The 18,514-nt window shown below is 43.1% G+C and overlaps 1 protein-coding gene across 2 annotated transcripts; it reads left to right on the forward strand.

Moving 5' to 3' along the window:
- The first annotated feature begins 151 nt into the window (after positions 1 to 151).
- Positions 152 to 18,205, forward strand: LOC110538418 (DNA (cytosine-5)-methyltransferase 1). 2 transcript variants are annotated; one of them, XM_021625235.2, is made up of 35 exons: positions 152 to 324; positions 1,056 to 1,098; positions 1,995 to 2,102; positions 2,249 to 2,495; positions 2,749 to 2,824; positions 2,912 to 2,999; positions 3,087 to 3,127; positions 3,215 to 3,269; positions 3,349 to 3,432; positions 3,625 to 3,734; positions 3,842 to 3,960; positions 4,108 to 4,200; positions 4,329 to 4,480; positions 4,679 to 4,866; positions 5,230 to 5,244; positions 5,520 to 5,703; positions 9,176 to 9,273; positions 9,642 to 9,795; positions 9,958 to 10,073; positions 10,162 to 10,363; positions 10,531 to 10,667; positions 11,261 to 11,440; positions 13,913 to 14,137; positions 14,334 to 14,526; positions 14,660 to 14,750; positions 14,896 to 15,030; positions 15,184 to 15,466; positions 15,580 to 15,721; positions 15,864 to 16,030; positions 16,129 to 16,306; positions 16,709 to 16,904; positions 17,125 to 17,288; positions 17,473 to 17,589; positions 17,684 to 17,792; positions 17,926 to 18,205. In XM_021625235.2, the coding sequence occupies exons 1-35, from the start codon at positions 278 to 280 to the stop codon at positions 17,976 to 17,978; spliced, it is 4,590 nt and encodes a 1,529-aa protein (XP_021480910.2). In that variant the 5' UTR covers positions 152 to 277; the 3' UTR covers positions 17,979 to 18,205. The 2 variants fall into 2 exon arrangements, with proteins under 2 accessions (XP_021480910.2, XP_021480911.2); XM_021625236.2 differs by lacking the exon at positions 5,230 to 5,244.
- Positions 18,206 to 18,514: the final 309 nt, after the last annotated feature.

An 18,514-nucleotide genomic window follows, 5' to 3' on the forward strand; every position in this document is an offset into this window, starting at 1 on the left:
TAATCGATACATTTATTAATGAAATGTGATCCCATATTCTCCATGCGTTTCACCTATACATCAACGTAATGGTAAAGCCCAAAATGCCCGGGTTTCCGCGCGAAAAGAGGGCCCGCGCGCCTGAACTGTATATAGCCTACAACAGATGCTACACGCATTGTTGTTTAGAGAGCTCTGATTTTTAGTACATTGTTTTAACGATTCTTTGTTGTTGTTTTTTTTTTTTTTTTAAATCTAAACGAATTTTATATTTTAGTCTATCACGCTCACACTAGAAATGCCAGCCAATACCTCCTTGTCTCTGCCGGTGGATGTCAGGAAAAGGTAACGTTACAAGCTAGCTAGCGCAAATGTAATGTAAATGTAATGTTGCAGTGCTGTCATGTTCGGCTAGCTAGCTTGCAGCACACTGCATTCAGTTCACCCTTTGTCCTGTCAAATAAGCACACATGCATGGCATGGGGTATTCTAATTCTCACCGCATCACACGATCCACCATTCCATGCACAATACTGCGAATTAATGTTGCCATGCTGAAGCTGCTCAGCTAACTGGATAGCTAGCTAGCATCTTCCACACAGTTTACTACCTATGCCATGTCTAGCTATTTAACTGTACCAAAGATGCGTTGTGCTTTGGAATAGATTTGGCGCCAAATAATACATTTTGGCTCATGTCAGCTGTTGCCTCTCACTTCAGTATTGGATACATGCATGTTTTTATTTCCTAGTTGGCTAACTAATGTTAACGTTCGCGTTATCGCTCTAATTTGTGAAATGGTAGCAACTCAAAACGGCTAGCTATCTACTTTGTCTGTTTACAGCATAACATTACTCTAGTTGGCTTATTTTATTCGATGCTTGGTACAGTAGCTAGGATAGGAATTCAGGTTCACAATCAAGTGTCCAGCTAATTAGCTAGATATCGTTAGCATTTAGCGTTAGCGACCTGCCAACCAGTTGTGCCATGTTTATGTTGGCTTTGACTATGTTCATGTTTAGGTCATTGTAGCAAGTGGGTAACACTTTATTTTAAAAATATATATATTTAAACAGGCTGGAGGTTTTGGAAAAAGATGAAGATGGGATCTCAGATGAGGTGAGTGACCTGAACTACCAAGTTGGACATTTGGTTTCGGTTGCTAAAGACTTATTTACGTTTTCTATGTCATTTCATCGTTGACTAATGCCCAGAAAGCCGATCATGACTATCCCTGTGTAGTTGTATTCGTCGTATGTACAAGATACACATGGTATACATCGTCCAACGAAATGGTTACTTGCAGGTCACTTGGCAATATGAAATAATACAAGAGAAAGTAAATGGCTCAAACTAGAATAAACATTGTGCATTCTTGTATTATACTTATGCTAAAATCTATAGTCTAATATTTACACCTGTTTTGGGAATTGCAGGGCAAGTGTTTACATTGTGCATTATTTTGTGTGTGGCATGCAATCGTGGATTTGTATTTATTTTTTCACCTTTTATTTAACCAGGTAGGCTAGTTGAGAACAAGTTCACTTTTGCAATTGCGACCTGGACAAGATAAAGCAAAGCAGTTTGACACATACCACAACAGTTTACACATGGAATAAACAAACATACAGTCAATAATACAGTAGAAAGTCTCTATACAGTATGTTGAAATGAGGTAGGATAAGGGAGGCAAAGGCAATAAATAGGCCATGGTGATGAAGTAATTACAATATAGCAATTAAACACTGGAATGGTAGATGTGCAGAAAGAAAAAAATAGATATATATTTATCACACACAACTGTGCAAGTAGAGATACTGGGGTGCAAGATAAATGTGAGGAGAGCTGCATAGTGTTCAACATTCTGCTACAAGCTGTCTCCGAGCCTGTTGGTATCAGACCTCATGCTCCAATAGTCTTCCTCACAGTAAGCGAGTGAACTGCTTGTGGCTAAGCACTTAAAATAACTTAGCACCTTCCAAAGCAGGTCTTAAACGAGTTTATTTAACTCATAGGACCTTGTCAAAGAAAAGGTGGAGTTGCTGCAGGACTTCCTGCATGCGGATGCCCAGGACCAGCTCAGCAGCCTGAAAGCCAAGATGAAGAGTTCAGAGATCTCAATGGTGAGTTGTGGCTGCATCCTGTCACTCAAACAAATCCACTCACTCTGGCCCATCACTCCACAGAAATAGTATATTTGGGTTTGTCCAAAATGCCACTTTATTTCCTATATAGTGAAGTGCTTTTAACCAGAGCATATTCCCCTCAGGATGGCTACCTCTCTAAGGTGAAGGCCCTATTGGGACGTGAGCTGTGTGTGGAGAATGGCTCACATGGGGATGTTGTGGAGCAGAACTGCAAGAATGGCAAAACAAATGGCTCTGCAGCAAATGGTGACTCTCACAAGGAAGAGGATGATGGAATCATGGACACCAAAGAGGCTGATGCCATGAAGTCTCCTTCTGCCCCCAAAGGCAAGGGAGGACGGAAGATCAAGTCAGACTCTGAGCCCAAGAGTGAGTAGGAGTGGCTGGGAACATCAATTTGAAATCTATACAGTATCCCTTACTTGTCTGTGATGTCTCTTGCTCTGAAAGTTTGGTTCTGATGTCCATCTAATTGTTTGACCAAGCAACTTGTAAAACACCGAACACATTTTTAGAGAACTGTACATTTTGGGAAATGACCAAGTGTTGAGGCACATGGATGCATGTGCAATTGATTCCAAATCCTTAAATAATAAAACATTGTTTCTTTGCTTATGTCCAGAATCTCCTGGTTCCAGGGTCACAAGAAACTCTGTCTCCGGGAAACAACCGACCATCTTATCAATGTTCTCCAAAGTGTGAGTAGGAACTCATCTGTTTTCCTTAACCTTTCAAGGTCTTATGCATTCTGCTCATGAGTAAACTTTCCTCTTGCTCCCTTGCAGTCAGAAGTGCAAGTCTGATGTGAATGGAGAGGTTACAAATGGAAAAGTGGAAGAGCAGGAGAAAATAGAGCGGGACATGGAGGAAGAGGTGATCTTATTGTTTTGCACCTGCCACTCAACTTGTGATTTACTCTTATTAATCAATGCTCCTCCTAATCAGTCCTTTCTGTTGTAGACACCGGAAGAGAAGCGTTTTAAAGTGGAGCCAGACAATAAGTAAGACCTTCCACCTTCTAACCCCCTCCCTTCAATTGGCCACACCCTTCCTCCAATTTGCATTGACTGTCACATCTCTCTTCTCAGGCCAGTTGCAGAAGACGCCACTAGTGAGAAAATGAAGCAAGTGGCTGCAGCTAAGGTGAGGCCTATTCCTGCACTCACGCAGTTATAATTTTGGTGCAGAGTTGCTGTGTCACTGATGCTCATCTCCTTTTCAGACTCCACCCCCTAAATGTCCAGACTGCAGGCAGTATCTGGATGACTCGGACCTCAAGTTATTTCAGGGAGATCCTGATAATGCGGTGAGAAACTTGTGTGTGACTACAGAAAATGTGATAAGGTGCCATTTTAACGTATCATTGGGGCCAACTGGATAATTGTTGAATGATGACTTGCACTAAATAGGCTTTTATAGAGTAAAACAATATGGAGTTATTCTGGTAGCAAAATCAATGAAACCATTACTTTTCTTGCTTATGTTTGTATATTTACAGCTGGATGAGCCAGAAATGTTAACAGACGAGCGCCTTTCTCTGTTTGACTCAAACGAAGACGGCTTTGAGAACTACGAAGAACTACCCCAGCACAAGATTACCAACTTCTGGTGAGTGGTCCCTTCATGCTGTCCCTTTGCAAATGTATACCGCATCAGCCTTTTAGTGCATGTTTTTTGCTGTCACCTTGGTAAAAGTGAACTGTTCTTTGTTGCAGTGTTTATGACAAGCGTGGCCACCTGTGTCCATTTGACTCTGGGCTCATTGAGAAGAATGTTGAGCTGTACTTCAGCTGTGCCGTCAAGCCCATCTATGATGACAACCCCTGCATGGATGGTATGGCCCTGACCTTTTTCACACTAACTGTTTATATACTTGTTTTCCTCCAACCATTCTAAATCAACTATCTTTACTAAGCCATTTTATGTGAGGTATACTTGAGTGGTGTACATCTGGCTAACTACTGTACTGCTATTCTTCTAGGTGGGGTTCCTGCCAAAAAGCTTGGTCCCATCAATGCCTGGTGGATCACTGGTTTTGATGGAGGAGAGAAGGCCTTAATTGGGTTCACTACAGGTAATCTAATCAAGAGCTTCCTTTAGGTTAAAGTGGATTGAACGTTAAAACATTAGCCTAATGCCTATACTCATGGGGTGTGTGTATATAGTGACTGATCTCTAACCCATGACGTCTTCTCTCTCCAGCCTTTGCTGACTACATCCTGATGGATCCTAGGGAAGAATACGCCCCCATCTTCGCCGTGATGCAGGAGAAGATCTACATGAGCAAGATGGTGGTGGAGTTCCTGCAGAAGAACCCTGACGTCAGCTATGAGGACCTCCTCAACAAGATTGAGGTGAAATACTAATGTTTGGTGTAGACACTTGACCTGGGTCATGTTCATTAGTGCAAAATGTTTCAAATGGCTGCAACTAAAGTTTAATGGATAAATGCAGGTTGTTTTTTGTTTAATGAACATGGCCCAAATCTTCACACATGGCAACATCAGTTTTAGCACTGACTTGACTCGCCAGCTCTCCTCTTTGCCCCTAAGACCACAGTGCCTCCTGCTGGGCTGAACTTCAACCGCTTCACAGAGGACACACTGCTGCGCCACGCCCAGTTTGTGGTGGAGCAGGTGGAGAGCTACGACGAGGCCGGGGACTCTGACGAGCAGCCCATCATCGTTACCCCCTGCATGAGGGACCTGATCAAGCTGGCTGGGGTCACCCTGGGAAAGAGGTAATGATAGGACCTGGTATTGTCCGATGTTGCAACAGACTTGCCATTATAAGCACAACCCCCCCCTGTCCTTCCCCTTTAGTGCTGTCTGCTTCTCACTAGGCTCTGTGGCTGGAAGAGAATCATAACTCTTAGTATGAAGTTAAAATGGCAGACTTGTCTGTCAGTAGCTGGATTGAAGATGCAATTCAGTCTTAATTTGGCTGTGGTTCATTTTATGTTGAAACCGTAAAGCTAAAGGTCCAGCCACCAGAGCTGTGTATGTTCACATGCTGATTTGTGTTGTGGAACAATAAGGAATGTTTGTCTCCCTGCTGTCTGATCCCTGGTGTTTAACAATCCTCTTGACATTCCCTAATGCAGCATGCTGTTGTACTGGTAGGTATTCTACAGCCCTTCGGTCTGAATATATCCTTGGCTTGTTTGGTGTGCATTGCAACAAATGTTGTCATAGAGCAATTTGGTGAACTGTATAGCTCATCCCAATTTGTGCTGTTTGTCATTTTAAGAAATCTGCTGCATGCCTACTAAAAGCATGGCTGCTTTGGCTATTGAGAGCTTGAACACAGCATTACTACATTTGTACTAATATTTGTTATAATAATTGATTGCATTGGGCCATCACCCAACCACCTGCTTCTTTGCCTTCATAGGAGAGCTGCTAGAAGACAGGCCATCCGCCATCCCACCAAGATTGAGAAGGACAGCAAAGGAGGGCCCACTAGAGCGACTACCACCAAGCTGGTCTACAAGATCTTTGACACTTTCTTCTCTGACCAGATTGATCAGAATGAGAAGGATGGCGGAATCAAACGCCAGCGCTGTGGTGTCTGTGAGGTAACTTACTAAGTGCCAATCTGAATAAGGTTGAGCCAAGGCTGGGAGGAGCCTTATTTAATTGCACTTTGAATAAGTGCAAACCTTTTGCCACTCGAACTAGCTAAACCCTTATGCAACTAATTGGAACAGTCTTCTGTTCATAATTGAAGTATGTAAGCACTTTAGAATGAATTTAACTAGGCAAGTCAGTTAACAAATTATTTACAATGACTGCCTACGAAAAGGCCGTCTGGGGATGGGGGCCTGGGATTAAAAATATAGGACACTACATAAAGAAACTTAAAAACCTCTTAAAGCTCCCCTGAATTATTTCAACATTTTGATAAAAAATTGCAACATTTCAACGTCCTGCTACTCATGCCAGGAATATAGTATATGCATATGATTAGTATGTGTGGATAGAAAACACTCTGAAGTTTCTAAAACTGGTTAAATAATGTCTGACTATAACAGAACGTGAACAGCAAGCGAAATCCCAAGAAAAACCTGGTCACAAAAACCACAGAAAAGTATTCATCCGCCAGTCTCTGAATTGTTTATTGCAAGCAAATATATATAACTGTGAGCTTGTAGTTCCTACAACTTCCACACGATGTCACCAATACTGCCATTTTCGTTGACAAAAATCCTTTGTGTAATGAGAAGTAGTTCCTTCCTTTCGTCCAGTACACAGGAAGAGACTTTTGGAAGAGAGAGAAAGGACAACGTTTTAGCTGCTATTGAATACAGATCGCCCAGTGATCAATTTGATCGATTATTAACATTTACAAATACCTAAAGTTGGGTTACAAAAGTAGTTTGAAGTGTTTTGTCAAAGAATATAGGCAACTTATATAATTTTAAATGACGTTGCGTTTTGGAAAGCAGTTTTTTCCTGGATCAGATGGGCTTCATAAATGGACATTTTGGGCATACGTGGATGGATTTAATTGGGAAAAAGACCCAATTGTGATGTTTATGGAACTTATAGGAGTGCCAACAAAGAATCTCATCAAAGGTAATGAATGTTTTATATTTTATTTCTGCCTTTTGTGTAGCGCCGGCTACGCTAATTATTTTGTTTACGTCCTCTTCAGGTATTTTGGGGTGTTGCATGCTATCAGATAATAGCTTCTCATGCTTTTACCTAAAAGCATTTTAGAAAATCTGACATGTTGGCTAGATTCACAACGAGTGTAGCTTTAATTCAGTACCCTGCATGTGTGTTTTAATGAAAGTTTGAGTTTTATCGAATACTATTAGCATTTGGCATTGCGCACTTCCATTTCCTGTTGCCTAGGTGGGACGCTAGCGTCTCACATGGCTCTAAGAGGAGACTTAACCTTTCTAGTGGAGGCGTTCTGCTAGCGGAACCCCTTGACAACATTCCAATAAAGGCAGCGCACGAAATTCAAAAATATTTTTTAGAAATATGTAACTTTCACACATTATTAACAAGTCCAATACAGCAAATGAAAAACATCTTGTTAATCTACCCATCGTGTCTGATTTTTAAAAAAAAATTAAAAAATGCTTTCCAGCGAAAGCACAACATGATTGTTAGGTCATAGCCAAGTCTTTAAAAAAAAACACAGCCATTTTTTCAGCCAAAGATAGGAGTCATAAAAAGCAAAAATATAGATAAAATAATCACTAACCTTTTGATCTTCATCAGAATGCACTCCCAGGTATCCCTGTTCTACAAATGTTTTTTGTTCGATAAAGTCCATAATTTGTCTAAACACCTCCCTTTTTGTTCGCATTTAGTTCACAAATCCAAATTCACGACACGCAGGCCAGACAAAGTCAAATTCCATTACAGTTCGTAGAAACATGTCAAACGATGTATAGAATCAATCTTTAAAATGTTAACAAATCTTCAATGTTTCAACCGGAGAATTAGTTTGTCTTTAGAAAGGAAAAGGAAAGCAGCTACCTCTCACGGACACGCGCCTGACTGGGCTCATGGCATTCTGCCAGACCTCTTACTCAATCAGCTCTTATTCTCTCCTCGTTCACAGTAGAAGCCTGAAACAAGGTTCTAAAGACTGTTGGCATCTAGTGGAAGCCTTAGGAAGTGCAATATGACCCCATAGACACTGTATATTGGATAGGCAAAGACTTGAAAAATGATAAACCTCAGATTTCCCACTTCCTGGTTGGATTTTTTTTTTCTCATGTTTTTGCCTGCCATATGAGTTGTGTTATACTCAGACATCATTCAAACAGTTTTAGAAACTTCAGAGTATTTTCTATCCAAATATACTAATAATATGCACATCTTAACTTCTGGGCCTGAGTAGCATGCAGTTACTCTGGGCACCTTATTCATCCAAGCTACTCAATACTGCCCCCAGCCCCGTCCCACCTGGCCAACATCCGGTGAAATTGCAGAGCGCAAAATTCTAACTACAGAATTATAAATATTTAACTTTCATAAAATCACAAGGGTAATAAGGCTTCAGTCAATAATCCACCCAGTTTCCCTCCATCAAAATGCATACAAAATGAATCCCAAACGTTACTAAAACTTTTCCAAACAAGTCAAATGTTTATAATCAAACTTTAGGTACCCTAATACGTAAATAAACAATCATATTTAAGACAGAATCGTTATTGTCATTACCGGAGAAAAATACCAAAGACCGCGGTCTCTTCCACGCGCTTGGAAACACTACAGCCAAAATGGGAGCCACCTAGAAAAACTGCAATTTCTGGCTCATTCTTCCAAAAACCAACATGAAACTTTTTAAAGACTGACATCTAGTGGAAGCCCTAGGAACTGCAATCGGAGGATTTTTCCTTGTAATAAGTGAGAGCCATTGTAAACAGTAGGCAGAATATTTTTTTTGGGGGGGGGGTTGTCCTCAGGGTTTTGCCTGCCATATCAGTTCTGTTATACACAGACATTATTTTAACAGTTTTAGTCACTTTAGAGTTTTCTATCCAAATCTACCAATTATATGTATATCCTAGCTTCTGGGCCTGAGTAAGTAACAGGCACTTTAATTTGGGCACTCTTTCATCCGGATGTGGAAATACTTCCCCCTACCCAAGAGGTTAAGACAACACAGCATGGCAGCAACACATGGTACAAAATTATTGGGAACAGGTGTTGTATATGGAGGACGAGGGCTGCTGTCTATCTCAGATATGGGGGAGTGAGGCCTAGGAAGGTTTTACAAGTAAGCATTCTTGCGACTGGTATACAGAGATGACCAGTATAGAGTGCAGTGATGTGTCCTATAAGGAACAATGGTGGCAAATCTGATGGTGGAATGGTAAAGAACATCTAGCCGCTTGAGCACCCTTACCTGCCGCTCTCTAAATTACATCTCCGTATTCTAGCATGGGTAGGATGGTCGTTTGGCAGCTGGGGTGAAAGAGGAGCGACTGATGGAGGAAACCAAGTCTAGATGTTACTTTAGGCTGCAGCTTTGGTATGAAATGCCCTAGTTTAAAACACATGTTCTCATTCTTCTGTCTTCAGGTTTGCCTAGTTCCAGACTGTGGCAAGTGTTCAGCCTGCAAGGACATGATCAAGTTTGGGGGTAGTGGTCGCAGCAAGCAGGCTTGCCAGAAGAGGAGGTAAGTTAGCTGGTCTTTAGTGCCCCTCTTCCCCCTTAGCTGTCTAGATAAATTGTGCCTGCCATGGCTGTAACTGAACACTCATACCATTTTTGTTCCAGAACACTTCCTTCCCATGAGCTCATTCTGGAAAAACGCTAAACAGTTCTGAGACTCTTAAAACTAACTCGACTCGATTGTTTTATTTTTAACTGCCACCAAGTGTGAACTGGGCAATGGGGTGGAACTGGGAATGGGGCTATGCTAGCCAGCTAATGAACATCTTCAGAGCCCTTTATTTCAAATTGGGGGCTTATGTTGTAGGTATGGTGGCTTGAACTAATTGATAAGGGAGCAAATCACATTAGCCAATGTAATTTCCCCACCAGATGCCCCAACCTGGCAGTAAAGGAGGCGGAGGATGATGAGAACATAGAGGAGGAAGAGTTGTTGCCTGTAAAGGCCCCTTCAAAGAAGGTGTCCAAGGCCAAGACTAAGAAGCAGAGTAATGGCAAGCTGACCTGGGTTGGAGACTCTATCAAAGTATGTACTCCTTAGTGTTGATGTTCTTAACCTCAAACTGATCAAAATATCCCTTAGTACACCAGACTTTTAATATAAAAAATGTGTATGTCATTTCACTGACTTGCTGCAATGCAAACAGCTATTGGGATAAAGGTTCTTTCCTCTCCCTCCTGTGTTCAGACTGAGGGGAAGAAGCATTACTACATGAAGGTGTGTATGGACAACGAGGTGCTGGAGGTGGGAGACTGTGTTTCTGTCAGCTCTGATGACCCATCAATCCTGCTCTACCTGGCCAGGTAGGTCCTATAACAGTTTAACAATCTTGACTTAGCCTTTTCTATTGGTTTCTGTCTGGGTCAGGTGTTGACTGTCTTGGATCTCCAGGATCACATCCCTGTGGGAGGATAACAATGGGAAGTGGTTTCATGCCCACTGGTTCTGCCGCGGTACAGATACTGTACTGGGGGAGTCCTCTGACCCTCTGGAGCTGTTCCTGGTCGAGGACTGTGAAGACATGCAGCTGAGCTACGTAGAGGGCAAGGTCAACGTCATGTACAAGGCCCCTTCAGACAACTGGTTTATGGAGGTAAGAATTCATTGGCTTTATCGCTCTTTAAGCGGAGTCGCTAGCCTGGTCCCAGATCTGTGTGCACGGTCTTTCCAACTCCTACAGTCATTGCCATGCCAATTGTCTATACAGTTACTACTCAATGCACCTCATCACTGATGTATTTTGTACCACTGTGTTTCCAGGGTGGCATGGTAGAGGACATCAAGGTGATTGACGATGACAATGGGAAGAATTTCTTCTACCAGCTGTGGTATGAAGGAGACTGTGCCCGCTTTGAGACCCCGCCCACCTTCACACCCCAAGAGGACTGCAAGTTCAAGTGAGTCATAATTGACATTTGACAGCCCTATCAGTGCTATAAGTACTTACATTTGGAGCTCTGAAAATCTAGTACTGGAATACCTTGAAAAGCAAACATTTCCTCAGTGTGGTTCTTGAAAAGTCATTTTGAAATGTGTTGTAGCCAAGGTTTTTTAATCTCCTGCTCCAACGATTTCATTTCTGATCAGTTTGTGATGTAGACTTTCATTTCTTTCCTACAGTTTCAATTGACTGGTGTTGCGGTAAAACCATGTACGGTTATTATGACATCAAATGTTGTCTTGAACTTGGCTTGCCATACAAAGGGACATTTTGGCTGTTTTTTGTTTGAGAAACATGATACAATACCCTACATCTCAAATGGAACAATGTTGAATTCCAATGCATAGTGCCTTTGGAAAGGCTTGTCAAGTGGTAATGCTGTTTTTCTTCTATACTGCAATTCAATACAAATTGAGGTCTTCAAATTACAATTCAGTGCTTGAAAGTTGTTGAATTTTACTTAGGAATGTCTATGAACCTTAAGTGTTTGACATTTTGATAGGAGGATTAGTAAGTTGGTCTTGGGTTACCGTGTCCCCTGTATTTCAGCTTCTGTGCCAGCTGTAGTAGGGCTGAGGAGAGGGAAGAGAAGGAGACTCCTCGGGTGTTTGAACCCATAAAGGACGAGGACCACGACTCCAAGGCCTTATATGCTCTGGCCTGCCTGAAGGGAGAGCAGTTCAGGGTGGGAGACAGCTGCTACCTACCGCCCGACGCATACAACTTCAGGTGAGTGGAACATCCAGGAATACTGACACTTATACTTGGCATTGTTGAATACTTGTTTCTGATTGGTAAGCTAGGTTTGGTTTGCTAAACTAGCAAGTCTAGTTGCCTTGGTGACCAAAACAATGTACCGGTAGTGATCTTGTGAACTTGCTATCTACTTCAGTGGATGTTAAACATTTCTAGTGGCAAATGTGTTCAATTATAGCCTTGGTATAAAAGGCATCAACTCTGGACTCTAAGCATTCTCTGGACAATGCAACTCCATGGCATTTTAGTTCAGCTCTGCCAGCACATTGTGGATCACCTTCCACGTTCATGATGTTCATAGGATGCAAAGCCCCTCGTTGATTCTCTTGCATCAGTGGTATTCAAAGTTGGTGTCGTAGGGTAATTGCAGTGGGGTCGCAACAACACAAATTAAGAGTACAGGTTATTGTATGGGACAGTAGACAAATGTTTTTGAGAAAGATCTGTTAAAACCTCTCTGGGATATGTGAGACGCTAGCGTCCCACCTGGCCAAAAGCCAGTGACAATACAGAACACCAAATTCAAATAAATTACTATAAAAATCTAACTTTCATGAAATCGCACATGTAAGATACCAAATTAAAGCTACACCTGTTGTGAATCCAGCCAACATGTCAGATTTCAAAAGGGCTTTTCGGCGAAAGCAAACGCTGCTATTATCTGAGGATAGCACCTCCGTAAACAAAGAAGCATATTTCAACCCTGCAGGTGCGACAACGCAGAAATAAAAATATAATTCATGCCTTACCTTTGACGAGCTTCTTTTGTCGGCACTCCAATATGTCCCATTTAAGTCTTGGAACTACCCATCCCGGATCTGGGAGAATTGTCATCAACTACACTAATTAGCATAGCGCAACGGTCAAAAAATATTAGCCTTTTGTTAATCACCCTGTCATCTCAGATTTTGAAATTATGCTTTACAGCCAAAGCAAGACAAGCGTTTGTAAGTTTATCGATAGCATAGCATTGTCCAGCTAGCAGCAGGAAGCTTGGTCACAAATCAGAAAAGCAATCAAATGAACCGTTAACCTTTTGATCTTCAGATGTTTTCACTGATGAGACAGTTAGACAGCAAACGTTCCTTTTTTCCATAAAGATTATTTTTATACCCAAAATACCTCAGTTTGTTTGTCACGTTGTGTTGAGAAATCCACCGGAAATAGAGGTCACGACAACGCCGAAAAATATTCCAAATAATATCGACAAACATGGCAAATGTTTTTTATAATCAATCCTCAAGGTGTTTTTCCAAATATCTATTCGATAATATATCAACTGGGACAATTGGCTTTTCAGTAGGAGCAAGAGAAAATGACTACCTCAGTCTTTTACGCAAAAATCACTGAGCCCTCAGCTGGCCATTTACGCAATGTAGTCGTTTACGCTCATTCTTCAACATAAAGGCGTGAAACTACGTCAAAATGCTGTAGACACCTTAGGGAATACGTAGAAAAAGGAATCTGGTTGATATCCCTTTCAATGGCCAATAGGGGTGCATAGGAACACAACGGTTTCAAAATAAGAGGCACTTCCTGATTGGATTTTCCTCAGGGTTTCGCCTGCAATATCAGTTCTGTTATACTCAGACAATATTTTGACAGTTTTGGAAACTTGTGTTTTCTATCCTAAGCTGTCAATTATATGCATATTCTAGCATTTGGTCCTGAGAAATAGGCGGTTTACTTTGGGAATGTTATTTTTCCAAAAATAAAAATAGTGCCCCCAAGTTTCAGGAGTTAACGTAAATAATCGATAAAATTGAAGACTGGATTATCTGTGTGCAATACAGGAAGAAAATAAACTGTAGCTAGCTTTCTGGTCACCCGCCTCTATCTAACAATACACTTGAAGTGACCCTCGTTCTGAACAGGGCTACTTCATTACACAAAGGAATAACCTCAACCAATTTCTGAAGACTGATATCCAGTGGAAGCGTTAGGAACTGCAAGAAGGTCCCTGGATTCCCAAAGAAAACCCATTGAAAAGAGTGACCTCATAAAAAAAGATCTGCTAAATAAGTTCTGTTATACTCAGACATGATTCAAACAGTTTTAGAAACTTCAGTGTTTTCTATCCAAATCTACTAATAATAATAATATGCATATCTTCTGGGGATGAGTAACAGGCAGTTGAATTTGGGCTTGCATTTCATCCAGACGTGAAAATACTGCCCCCCTGTCACCAAGAAGTTAAGGGATAAATCTAATGACTTGAAGATCATTTGATGTAAATCTAATTGTATTGATTTGGGAGGGGTGGGTCCCAAGAGATTCTGGTGCAAAAATGGGGTCCCTGCTGAAAGTTTCAGCACCACTGTCTTACATATGCATGGTCTCCATTGGGGACAACTAGGCAAATCCTAGTGTTGGCAAATTCAACATCAGCTTTTAATTTTTTTTATAATCTCCCCTTACATTAACATTATTTTCTTGTGTGCTCAGTGTGAAGGCAGCCAGTCCAGTGAAGCGTCCTCACAGGAAGGAGGACGTGGATGAGGAGTTGTACCCAGAGTACTACAGGAAGCATTCAGACTACATCAAGGGCTCCAACCTGGATGCCCCTGAGCCCTTCAGAGTGGGACGCATCAAGGAGATCTTCTGCCACAGACGCAGCAACGGGAAGGCTGACGTGTCTGAAGTCAAACTGCGCTTGTACAAGTTCTACAGGTGAGCGCCCAAGTCAAATGTTATGGTAGAACTGCAAAAAAGGACCCCTTGGATCCATGTCAAATTTAGTGACTTTTGTACAATGAGAATTTTGGCCTAAAATGAATCTCTTCACTGTAAGGGATGTGAACTGGTGCCAGTACGTGCATGTCTGTATTTTGGTTTTACTGTACTCTTAATGTTCACCCTCTGTCAGGCCTGAGAACACTCACAAGGGGGCGAAGGCAGGTTACCACACAGACATCAACCAGCTGTACTGGAGTGACGAGGAAGTGACAGTCAACATGTCAGAGGTGTTGGGCCGGTGTCGTGTGGAGTACGGAGAGGACCTGAATGAGACCGTTCAGGACTTCTCCTCAGGTGGACCTGACCGATTCTACTTCCTTGAGGTGAGGCTGGACTAGATGAGAAGCAATTGAGCAACTTTAACTTCACATATTATTCTTGCATGCTAAGTAGCTGAAATGCTTGTTCAATGAAGTTTGCTCAAGATGGTAATATCGGTCTCCTTCTAACTCAAAGGCTTATAATGCCAAGTCCAAGAGCTTTGAGGACCCACCCAACCATGCCCGCTCTGCTGTGAACAAGGGCAAGGGCAAAGGGAAGGGCAAAGGTAACTACTCTCCTCTGTGGGACTTATTGCCAGTCACATAGTTCTCTCCTTTTGAAATGTCCTCTTGCCTATTAGAGGTTTAGGCTTGTCGTGAGGCTTCTCTGACTACTGTTGTAACTGTGGCTCCAAACCCCCTGCCCTCCAGGTAAAGGCAAAGGGAAGTCGTCTTCTGCTCAGGAGCCTCCAGACCAGGAGCCTCAGGACCCCAAGGTACCCAAGCTGCGTACCCTGGACGTGTTCTCTGGCTGCGGTGGGCTCTCTGAAGGCTTCCACCAAGCTGGTTAGTTTCTTTACTTCAACAGCTTGGGAAATGTCTAAGTTGTGGGTGACCGAGGGAACTTATTTTAATATACAGGGAGAATTTCTTACAAGAGTGAAGTTAAGTGTTTGTCAGGCCACATAGTGACTACAATTTGTTGCTCCTACCTGTCAGGTATCGCTGAGACTCTGTGGGCCATCGAGATGTGGGACCCAGCAGCCCAGGCCTTCAGACTGAACAACCCGGGCACCACAGTGTTTACAGAGGACTGCAATGTGCTGCTAAAGCTGGTGATGTCTGGAGAGAAGACCAACTCCCTGGGCCAGCGGCTGCCCCAGAAGGGAGATGTGGAGATGCTGTGTGGAGGCCCTCCCTGTCAAGGCTTCAGCGGCATGAACCGCTTCAACTCCAGAACCTACTCCAAATTCAAAAACTCTCTGGTGGTGTCTTATCTCAGGTCAGTTAAACATATGTAGGAGTATATTATTGATCTGTCCAAGTACAGAAGCTCCAGTCTAAGTGGTTGCTGTGTAGTTGTATACTTTTCCCCTAACGTGTATTCTCCTATAGTTACTGCGACTACTACAGACCCAAGTTCTTCCTGCTTGAGAACGTGAGGAACTTTGTCTCCTTCAAAAGCTCCATGGTCCTGAAACTGACTCTGCGCTGTCTTGTCCGCATGGGCTATCAGTGCACATTCGGAGTCCTTCAGGTGAGTTATTAGTCAACTTAAGCTGGCATGTTTCTTTCTGATTTATTAATCCAGTAGTCTGCAATTTTAGTTATGGTGCTACATGTTGTGAAAGTCATCCATGGGATATGCTTAAGCCTGACCTCTGCTGTCCACTTCCCAGGCTGGGCAGTATGGTGTAGCTCAGACGCGGCGCAGGGCCATCATCCTGGCGGCCGCGCCTGGGGAGAAGCTTCCTCGCTACCCAGAGCCCCTGCATGTGTTCGCTCCCCGGGCATGCTCTCTCAACGTGGTGGTGGACGATAAGAAATATTTCAGCAACGTCACACGGTAACCAGCCACCAGTCAATGTAAACGCGTGTTGTATAGCTTGTGATGTGAAGGATGAGGGTTGTGTCTAGTTTCTGATTTGTTCCTTCCTGTTTCAGAGGTAATGGCGGTGTGTACAGGACCATCACAGTCAGGGACACCATGTCAGACCTGCCAGAGATCCGCAACGGAGCGTCTGCTCTGGAGATTTCCTACAACGGAGAGCCCCAGTCCTGGTTCCAGAGGCAGATCAGAGGCACGCAGTACCAGCCCATCCTCAAAGACCACATCTGCAAGGTACAGCTGCTGCCTCATAGTTACAATCACCTGGTGGCTCAGCAGTAACTTGTTAGAACAGCCAAAGGTGTGGCTCGGTCTTCTCTTGGATAATTTAGTCAGCTATTAGACTTCAGTGCAGCTTAGTGAAAAGCTGTTTTGGTTTTTACAGAAGCAGAGAGCACCACACTTGGAGAGCAAATTTGTAGTGCCTCTAATGCTTGCGGTGTTGGTTAAATTCATGGCGTGTGGTGACTGTCTACATGACTGTATCAAAACAGGAATGGATCATCTCGGAAGTAGAACTAGGAGTAAAAATCGTTGCTTCTCAATGGAATTATGCAATGCCCCATATATGCACTGAACTGTCACAAGGATGGATGGCTTTCCCTGAAACAAACTAAGTCCCTCTTTTGTTCCCAGGACTTGAGTGCCCTTGTAGCTGCCCGTATGAGGCACATCCCCCTGGCGCCTGGCTCTGACTGGAGGGACCTGCCCAACATCGAGGTCCGGCTGAGAGATGGGACCTCATCCAAGAAGCTCCGCTACACCCACCCTGACAAGAAGAATGGTCGCAGCAGCTCTGGAGCACTGAGGGGTGTTTGTACTTGTTCAGGAGGTACTACATTTCATGGATATTTAGGGCCATACAAATGTTATGAAATGCTTAATGGATTTAAAAATACATATTTTTTTAATACAATAGCAACCTTATCAGTTTAACCTTTTGGCTAAAACAGACTTTCAGGTCAGATGGCCAATGTAATTTGGATGGCAAATCCAAGGGGTTGTTGTAATGCGGTCTGTAGCTATGTTCTTATTGCCATCCTGTCCTCTAGGGGTGCCCTGTGACCCTGCTGACAGGCAGTTCAACACACTGATCCCCTGGTGTTTGCCCCACACGGGGAACCGCCACAACCATTGGGCTGGCCTCTACGGCAGGCTGGAGTGGGACGGCTTCTTCAGCACCACAGTTACCAACCCTGAGCCCATGGGCAAGCAGGTAAAATCTAATACTGTACCAGTTCTATTGGAATTGATGAATGGCTAGGACCATTTCACCTCAGGACACAGCCATGTAATAACGTGGTTGTAAATACTAGTCTATAGAAGTGTATTGGGGTCCCTTTCCTGCAGAGCTGTAATGTTGGCTGCTTTGGGTACTAAAATGTCCCGTCATGTGTCAGGGTCGTGTCCTGCATCCAGAGCAGCACCGAGTGGTCAGTGTGAGGGAGTGTGCGCGCTCTCAGGGCTTCCCTGATACCTACCGCTTCTTCGGAAACGTTCTGGACAAACACAGACAGGTACTGGACTTGGTCTCTCTGTTCTCCATCTGGAATTCAATCCCCTCCCAGAAAATGCCTTTGAGTGACACTGTCTCCCCCCCCAAAAAATCAGGTTGGCAACGCTGTTCCTCCACCACTCTCCAGAGCCATTGGACTAGAGATCAAGAAGTGTGTCCTAGAGCGGATCAAGGAGCATGACGATACAAAAGCGAATGAGAAAGGTTAGGTCTGCTCAAAGTGCATTATATTCTGTATTAGCTACCGCTGCTCATTTGGGCAAATTACTGATAGTGGCTTTAATGTGGATGGGAAGCATGTCATCAGTATCCATACGATGTCATTTTCTTCCCTCAGAGAATGGGAAGCAGGAAGAGAACCTCAAGCAGGAGAAGATGGTGTCGGAGTAGTGCCCAGCCCTATTCCACAATCCCCTTTCCACTGAGTCATCAAATTCCCTGGAGCCCACCAAGCCACAGGAGATCCTCATATTTTTTTAAATGAGCAGGCCAGTCTGCAGTACCATTCCATGTTCATGATTTTCTAAATGTAATTTTAACTGTATTTGCAAATATCGGCTTGGAACGTGAATCGTATGTAGTTTTTATATGTTGTAATAAAGCTCTTATTAAATGGTGTCGTCTTGGCCTTCAGTACATCGATTTTTCAAAACAGCAGCAAAAATCAGTGCATACAGTAACTGACGTTTATGTTGAATCGATCAAACAGGTTCCCATGTAGAATGGTCAAATGTTGTCCCAATACACCCCCCCCTCCCAATTCTAAATGCCCTAATGTGTTCATGACTAGGGGAAACCATTTCATTCACTTACCTCAAATGCTGTTAGGTAGTTTCCTTGCAGTATGAGCTCAGGGATAGATTATTTACTGGTTGGGAGGTGCATTGACCAAATTACACCCCCCCCCCCAAAAAAAAATTGAGTCA

This window comes from Oncorhynchus mykiss, chromosome 12 (genome assembly GCF_013265735.2).
Source record: "Oncorhynchus mykiss isolate Arlee chromosome 12, USDA_OmykA_1.1, whole genome shotgun sequence".
Classification (NCBI taxonomy): domain Eukaryota; kingdom Metazoa; phylum Chordata; class Actinopteri; order Salmoniformes; family Salmonidae; genus Oncorhynchus; species Oncorhynchus mykiss.

Bases quoted from the DNA above. Each gene is read 5' to 3' on its own strand.
- LOC110538418 (XM_021625235.2), top strand. From the start codon at position 278: ATGCCAGCCAATACCTCCTTGTCTCTGCCGGTGGATGTCAGGAAAAG. The intron at 3,000-3,086 runs GTGATCTTATTG...TTTCTGTTGTAG, and splicing joins AGCGGGACATGGAGGAAGAG to ACACCGGAAGAGAAGCGTTT. The intron at 9,796-9,957 runs GTATGTACTCCT...TCCTGTGTTCAG, and splicing joins GGGTTGGAGACTCTATCAAA to ACTGAGGGGAAGAAGCATTA.